Source organism: Tursiops truncatus, chromosome 19, assembly GCF_011762595.2.
Source record: "Tursiops truncatus isolate mTurTru1 chromosome 19, mTurTru1.mat.Y, whole genome shotgun sequence".
NCBI lineage: Eukaryota > Metazoa > Chordata > Mammalia > Artiodactyla > Delphinidae > Tursiops > Tursiops truncatus.
In genome coordinates this window covers 30,978,853-30,987,285 of record NC_047052.1, presented here as the reverse complement: position 1 = coordinate 30,987,285, position 8,433 = coordinate 30,978,853, and the positions used below count along the sequence as shown (strand labels likewise).

General features: G+C 43.9%; 1 protein-coding gene across 1 annotated transcript; it reads right to left on the bottom strand.

Moving 5' to 3' along the window:
- Positions 1-3,411: 3,411 nt before the first annotated feature.
- On the bottom strand, positions 3,412-8,160 carry CHD9NB (CHD9 neighbor). Its single transcript, XM_073795590.1, has one exon. The coding sequence runs from the start codon at positions 7,911-7,913 to the stop codon at positions 7,755-7,757; it is 159 nt and encodes a 52-aa protein (XP_073651691.1). The 5' UTR covers positions 7,914-8,160; the 3' UTR covers positions 3,412-7,754.
- Between the last annotated feature and the right edge of the window lie 273 nt (positions 8,161-8,433).

Below are 8,433 nucleotides of genomic sequence, written 5' to 3'. Positions count from 1 at the left end.
CTGTCTGTGATATACCAGCATTCTGTAGTCGATAAGAAAAATTATGAATATACCATCTCACAATTTCAAGAGACATATGCTTCCTCATAGCACAATTTCCCAGTGTGGCAAAAGAACATGTTTATTAACAGGTCCAAGTATCTGTAGTCTTTATGTAAAAATAAGAAGTCAAAAGTATATAAACTTATGTTCAGTACTTAATGTTTCAGTATTTTATCTTATTTGGAAGTGATCTAGATATTTAATGAATATCTATCATTTAACTTAGTAAAGCTTTAAGGTTGCAAGTAAGCAAAAAAGATTTTGGAGACTATTTTGACAGGTTTATCATAAAACATAATCATTGTTGAAATAAAGTTGGCCAGAGTAATGACTTAATTTGATTAGAATCAAATCTATAAGTTTTATAATCTTAAACATCTAGTAAATATAATAGTAGCTTCGACTAGAAAATCCAAGTAGAATAAAAATGTATGATTGTAGGCAAAGAAGGTTTTTATTAAACCAGTAATATTAGACTAGTCTTATTTAACAAAGATTTACCCAAATGATGTGAATTTGAAGATCATTTGGGTTAGTTCCCACATTTCTGAGAGTTTGAGTGATATTTAATTTATATAAGTGCTTATTTTCTCTAAGTCAATTAAAATAAATCTCCTTTGTTAATTTGGTAATACCATCCAGAGGTAGGAGAATATCAGACACATAACATACATTCATATACATAGTGGCAGCTGCAAATAGAGATAGGTTTCATTTGCATTTTTAGCCATGAATCAGCCATAAATACAGGACTGTTTATGTCCCCCAAAATTCACATGTTGAAACTCTAATTCCCAACGTGATGATATTTGGAGATGAGGGCCTCTGGGAGGTAATTAAGGCATGAGGATGGAGCCCTCATGAATGGGATTAGTGTCCTTATAAGAAGAAACACAAGAGGGTGCTCTTTCATGCTCAGATCTCTCTCTCCCCCATTCTAGTTCTCCGACCAGGGATTGAACCCCAGGCCCTAGGCCACAAAAGTGCCAAGCCCTAACCACTGGACCGCCAGGGAATTCCCTGTCTTTATTTCCCCTCCTATTTCCCCTCCCTTCCTTCCTTCCTTCCTCCCTTCCTTCCTATCTTTCTTTCTTTCTTTTTCTTCTTTCTTTACCATGTGAAAATACAGAGAGTAGCCTGCAAGCCAGAAAACTGGCTCTCACCACAACCCTAACATGCTGGCACCCTGATCTTGGGTGTCCAGCCTCCAGCACTGTGAGAAATAACTATTTGCTGTTTAAACCTCCTCGTCTATGATATCTTGTTATGGCAGCCCAAACTAAGACATACAATAATACAAAATTCACTAGTTTATATATAAAAGTTCGTTCTCGTCTTTGTCCCACTTTTGTATTTTTATCTGAATTGTATTTCTGACAGATGGAACAAGTTGTTGCCTGCTCAGTATGAGGGCTAAAGCTTTATCCAGTATTTGTGGAGGAGACTTTTAAGATTTTTCCTTTTTTCCTGATGTATAATCTTATGGAGGCTGTGGACTAAATTTTGTTTACAATTAGTCTATTTCTTCTTTTTCAGCCTCATGTGCTTGCTTTTGAGGGTCCCTGAGTCCCTTGAGAGCCCCTGAGGAGGGCCAGGGGGTAACCTAAATTTCCAGTGACTATAGGGAGTTGAAGGGCTGAAATAGAAAGCAAAAAATCTTAGAAAATCCAGCTTGGAAGATTTAACTTTTCTCAAAGGCACCACTGATGTTCTAAATTATCCTTAGAAAAGTCAAGCCAACAAGGAAGCAGACAGAGTTAGTGCCATGGTTGCAGAGCATACAGTCAGTAGGGTTTAAGAAGAAAGGAGTTCAATCTACTGAAAAGTTCCCATGAGAGGAACAGAATCAAGTAGGGAGAATAGAGAGCCCTCAAAACCAAAACCGGAAGGAGAATTTCTAGCCCAAGAGGTATCTTCCAAACAAAGATGCTAGATTATAATCCGGCTTCAGAAAGTATACTCATGTCAACTGTGACTCAAACCATAAGCATTTTTATGGCTTAACTATGGGGGCAAAACTCATCCTCAAAAAGGGCACAGAAGACACAACCCTCATACTCAAAGGTAGCCAAGAGGAAGGAAGTAATAAGGCTCTCCATTGCCATAGGTGATGAACAAAGGCAGTGGAGAAAGAGACAAGCGTCCTTATGGGATGAGGCCCTTTAGAATTTAGACTTAGATGAATCCCCTGAGAGCTGGTAATGGTAAGTACTACACCAGCTGCACATGGGGTACCCAGGCTACCCACATTTCTGCCCAGCTGACTACAGATTCTCAGGGCCTGCCACCTAGTGGTTGGCAGCAGATCACACCCCTCAGCAGGTGGAAAGCCAGAGAGAATGCTCTTTTCAATTTCCAAAGCCAAGTTCTCAGGAAACAAACACTTCTAGACATCACAACACAAAACAGTAGCGCAAGAGACAGACACAATAGCTACCTAATACAAGAGTCCCAGTATCCAAAGAACTGGTTTTAAACAAAAGTTTTCTTCTGTAAATCTAAAATTTGGAAAATCTTTTTGTTTTCAATTTCAATCAAACTGAAAGACTCTTCCTGTCCTTGCTCCTCCGGACCCTGGCAGAGATCCAAGATTCTGACTGGTAAAATAGTTTACCTTTGCTGGCACTGTCAGAGGTCCTGGGATCTTAGTTGGAGTCTCCAGAGAGTGGGGAATCCCAACCATCCCATCCTTATTGCCAAAAGTGTTGGGAAGAAAACTTTTCCTCTTCTAGCTCCCGTTGGGGGCCTGATAATTTAACTGAGAAAAGAAGATTAACAAGAGAAAAGACAGGATTTATTTCCACACAAGCCTGTGGGAGCTCCCAGTAATGAAAAACTCTTGGAATAGCCCCAAGGAAAGGTGTATACATACCAATTTAACAAAAGGGGGATTTTTAGGGCTTCAATGGGAGAGTATGGAAGGTTCTATTGGGCTTTTTGATGCTAATGAAATGGACACTCTGTCTTCTTGGCAGCTAAATTCGCAGGAAACTCCCTCAGAGGGGGTTTAAAGGCAGCTGTATTTTGTAATTTCAGGCAGCTAAGGGAAATTTGTAAAAGATTTGTTTCTGCATCTTCTGTGCTCAAATGTTTTCACTTTAAAATAATCTCTATACCAACTCTGGGGGGTCCAAGAGGATCCCCACAACTCCCAAATGAGTTCCCCAAGTCTCACCCTCTGGAGGCAAACTGCCTAGTACATGTTCCAGCTCTGTCTTTGAGAGCTGAAAGAACTGGGGTAAATTACTTAACTCCTCTGTGTTTTAATCTGCAAAAAGAAGATGGAGTGGTTGAAAGGATTAAACGAGTCCTATATGTAAAGCATTTAGAACAATGCCTGGACACAGTAAGAGTGATATAACTGTTTGCTGTTATTATTTTTTATTGAGGTATAATTGACATATAACTTTATATTACTTTCAGGTGTACAACATAATGATCCAGTATTTGTGTATATTGCAAAATGATCACCACAATAAGTCTAGATAACATCCATCACCAAGCTTAGAATTATTTTTATTTTGTCCTGTTAGCATCTCAAGCTCAACCCTTCCAAAACTCAACTCCTGATCTTCCCTCTAAACATGCCCCTCGTCCCAGAATCCCTTTCTTTTTTTTCCTGATACACAGGCCTCTCCCGTTGCGGAGCACAGGCTCCGGATGCACAGGCTTAGTGGCCATGGCTCACGGGCCCAGCCGCTCCGCTGCATGTGGGATCTTCCCAGACCGGGGCATGAACCCGTGTCCCCTGCATCGGCAGGCAGACTCTCAACCACTGCGCCACCAGGGAAGCCCCAGAATCCCTTTCTTACGTGGTGGCACCGTCATCGGCCCCATCACCCAAGCAGAAACCTTGACTTCTCTCTCTCCTTCCACCCCTATGTAAAATCAACCACCAAAACTGCTTGATTCTATCCCCTAAATATTGCTTGAATTTGTCCTCTTCACTCTCCTTTATGTGTCAGAGTAGATTATCGTTTAGCAAATATTCACTCCCTCACCCTCCATGAGGGAAGGGCACTTCCCTCCCTTGTTGATGTTGGTTTTGGCCACGTGACTTGCTGTGGGCAATGGAATAATAGAGGACATGACCGTGGCTGTGCAGTTGGACTCAGCCTCTTGTGCTCCTATACGTCATGTGAACACTCCTCAGGTAGCCTTGATCGCCTGAATCACAGTGACTCATAGACACACGAGTTCAAAGAAAAAGCTTATGCTTGTGTGCCACTGAGATTTTGTGGCTGGTTGCAAAATAGGTCTTAATAGTAATAGCTACCTGATATATTTTTCCTAGGTCAGGCAATTGTCTCCTAACTGGTGTTTCTACTTCTAGCCTTATCCCTCTCAACTCCATTCTTCAACGAGCTACCAAGTTACTCTACCTAAAGCATAAATCTGAGTTGGTCTGATTTACTTATAACTCTTTGAAAATGATGGAAACAAATTTAAACCACTCTCAGAAAAAAAAACAACTGAGTGTTTATTGGCTTGTGTAAATCTTCTAGGGGTGGTAACAGCTTCTGGCATGGCTGGATCCAGTTGCGCAAACAGGTTCATTGGGAATATGTCTCTCCTTTCAACTCCACTATCTGCTGTGGCTTCATTCTCAAGCAGACCCTCCCCAGTGGTGGGAAGATTGCCATTAAGAGGCTCCAAGCTAAAACCCTGCAATTTTATTAACTCCAAAAGAAAGTGAATACTTCTTTCCTAGTTGTGTCAGCAGAAAGTCTCCAGGAAGACTGGTTTGGGTCAGATGCCCTTCCTTGAATTAGTCAATTCGACCAGGCACATACAGCACTCAGCCTTGAGCCCGAGAATGGGATCAGCAAGTCATGTAAACTGAGAGTGGGTAAGAAAAGGGTTCCCCAAAGGGAAAAGATGGGATTTGTTACCCGAAGGCAAGATACAAAGCAGTCAAAAGCAACTGACATCCTGGCATTATTCCTCTACCTAAAGTCCTTCAGTGGACTCCTCATTACCATTAGGATGAACTCTCAGCCTCTAAGTATGAAGCATAAGGCCCTTCGTGATCTGATCCTTTTAGTTATTAAGCCTCACCTCCCTGTCACTGTGTGATGTGACCTTCAGGCTTCCACAACACTGCACATCATGCCTGATGTAGCCTCCAATCTCGGCTCATACGTTCCCCTTCTCCTGAAACACTCATCCTCTTTCTCTAGCCAATTCCTACTTACTCTTAAAGGCTCCACATGGGTCTCACCTAGGCTGGAAAGATCTCTCTGAACAGCCCTACTCCAGGCTGTGCTCCCACTAGACACACTTCAATATTTTATTAACAATAGGGAGTTTGGCACAGAGTAGTCTTCCAGTAACTGCTGGATTAATGGATGGATAAAGCAAGGAATAAATGATTGAGTGATAGAGAAGAGTAGAAACTCAATATCTGCTTAATGAATCCATTTGGTTTGAAATGGGAAGTTTATTGCCTCATATAACTGAAAAATCCAAGGGAAGAGCTGACTGCATAGGTAGGTAGGAAAGTAAGTATGTAGGTAAATGGATAGTCAGACAAACAGACAGATGACAGATGGATGGATTGAATGGACTGGTTGGATGGGAGGTTGAATGGATGGATAGATGGATGAATAGATGGAGGGATAGGTGGATAGAAAGGCAACTAGTAAACAAACTCCTCCTCTTCCAGTAGTTTTGGAAGTGGGCCAGAGCAATGGCTTTCAAGTTATGGGCCAAGTCTATGCAGACCTGTCTTTAAAGAGTTTCAAGCTCATTTGAGTAAACATAATTCTAGTGACCTTCACCAGGCACTTGAGGCTCAGAGGGAGACAGATGAGTGATACTGGGCCCCAATGGCACAACTGGAATGTCCTTACAAAGAAACTGGGTCCTATTTCCTGTTACAGATTAACTTCTTGGCAAATTGCAGCGTGCCTGCCACAGCTGGAGGTGGATGAAGAATCCAGTTTTTAAAACCCACAGGGATCTTGAATTTAATTAAACAAGCATTTTACACCATCTCAGAAGGAAGCAAAACAAACCACCCTGTTTTCTGAACTTCTAAGGACCTGGAGTCTCCTTCACTTGATTTGCTAAGAAGCTGAGTGAGTTTCGCCCCTCAGGAGCTGGTGAAATAAGCACCACCCTGCCTCAAAACCTCACCACCAGCTGAGAACTTTTTCCGGGAGTCCTGAGGGTGTATACTGTGAGCAGCTTCTTACCAGACACTGTCCTATTTTGCAGGGTGAATTTCCATTAGGTGGGAGGAGGGAGAAAAACAGAATTGTATTAAAAAAAAAAAAAAATTGAAAGCAGTTACCAGAGCTTGGCCTATGCCCAGAAAGCTGTAGAAAGAGGCCCCAAACTTCCTGATCCCCAGCTGCAAGCCCAGGCCTGTTTCCTGGCCCACTGCAAGTTTCCTACCCCCGGGGAAAAAGCAGGGCTTCGGGCCAGCTGAGGGGGCCCCATCTCTCTTGCTCCCTCCCTAAAAGATGTCAGGTTCCGCTGAAGCAACAGGAGCGCTCTGCAGTCAATTTGCAGGCCAAATTGCTGTACTTCTTGTCCTTCCTTCTTTCTTGCTCTTTACCCCAGGTGCCAGATTCTCAAAAGAATCCTCTTCAGTTTCTGAGGTTTTGATGGCCAAAAAGAAGGGTCATTTCCAGTAACATGCTGTCTCCATAGCCCCTTCGCTCACCTGCGTTCTACAGAATCACACCCACACTTCCCCGCTGATCCTCTAATCCCGGCTCCCCAGTCCGGTCTTTCAAACGTGTTATGTCATCATTTATTTGCAAACATATCCATTTGATTTCAAATTAAAATGCTTTGGGGTCGAACTAAAAAAACACATGCAAGGGGGGGAAAGAGAAGCTGACAGACATGTCAGTAAACAGCGAAATATTTCCAAAGGCTGGACACAGATAGCTCAGACGCTAGAGGGTTCAGATTGACAGACTCTTGATGTGAGGAGACACAGGAACATCAGCAGAGGGACATTTTTCTGGGGATTAAAAAATCAAGAACATGAATCCCTCCTCCTTCCTTCCCACCAGCACTCAGTGTTCCACACACTGGATGATCAAGGCCTTGTTGTCTCCCATGATCACAGTCTGATCCTGATTTTTCCCATAATTCATTAACAATTCTCCAAGTTAAATATTAAAGTATTCATACAAACAGTGTGGAGTGAGCCAAACCCAAAACCTTCCTGTGATGGGCACTGGCTATTCAGCCAGCTATTAGGAAAAAGGAGAGAGAAAAAAACAAACCAAAAAAAAAAAAAAGAAAGAAAGAAGGAAAGAAAGAAACCGAGTACCACACATCTCCATCGATGCTATGACCACAGAGCTTTCAGAGTTCAGAAACGTGAGGCACATGGAAGGGGGTAGGGTCACTAGACAGTCACAGCTCAGCAGCAGAGATTCACCAGAGCCAGAGCAGTCTGCTATGGGGCTCCCCCGTTTCCAGAAGCTCAGGGAAAGTCCCAGGATGTGTGAAGACTTCTTTCGTCCTCTCTATCGGAGAGCTGGGGAAATAGGACTCCCCGTGGCCACATCTCCCTCTCAGCTCCAGAGCAAAGCCCGATGAAGGTAATTTCTGAAGCCTGAATCCCAAAGGCGGGGATTTCTCTCTCCTCCCTCTCTTTGGAGCTTCTCAGGATGGGGTTTGTCCCGAGTTTCATTGGCCAAAGGCAGTTCCACGGATGAGGTGAGGGTCCGAATCCAGAGAGAAGCATCTCAGTTCTTCTGCTCAGGGGCTCCATCCTTCAAGGAGGTGTCTTTGCCATCTGCTGCCTCTGTGCCAGCTCGCAGATTTGGTTCCTCTCCCTCGGGCTGTTCTGCGGGTTTCTCGGACGCCCCCGCCACCTTGGTGCTCTTGCTGGAGTGGCATCCCATCTCAGTTGGACGCAGAGGGTGAGTGCCCTGGGATGTCCCGAGGTGAGGACGCTCTGTGTGTCTGATCCTCAGGTGCCAGTGTTAAATAGCCCTTCCTCAGAGCACAGCTGAAAGAGCACAGGTTCCGTTTCTATGGTCACAGGAAGACACCAGTCCAATCTGCATAATGACACCCCCGCCCCCCGCCCCATCTGCGGGATGGGCAGGGCCTGGAAGGGGGCTGCTAGCACCAAGCCCTATTCATTCCATCAGAAGAATTCCCTTTTGTTTAACCGGTAACTTCTGCTTTACAAATTACAACCCCCACCTAGTTACCTGTAAACACCAGCCCTCTCTTGCTGCAAATAAAGCCCTGTTACTAAGCAACTAGCTGTGCCCTTCCTCCGTGTCCCAGGGTCATATCCAGTTCCGGGACTCACAGACCCCCCCGCTTGGAGTCCATCCCCTACCCTAGAATGCCACCTCCACCCGGGGTTGAGGAATGGGGCTAAGATCATGGACTCCAGGGTTTAACCCAAAC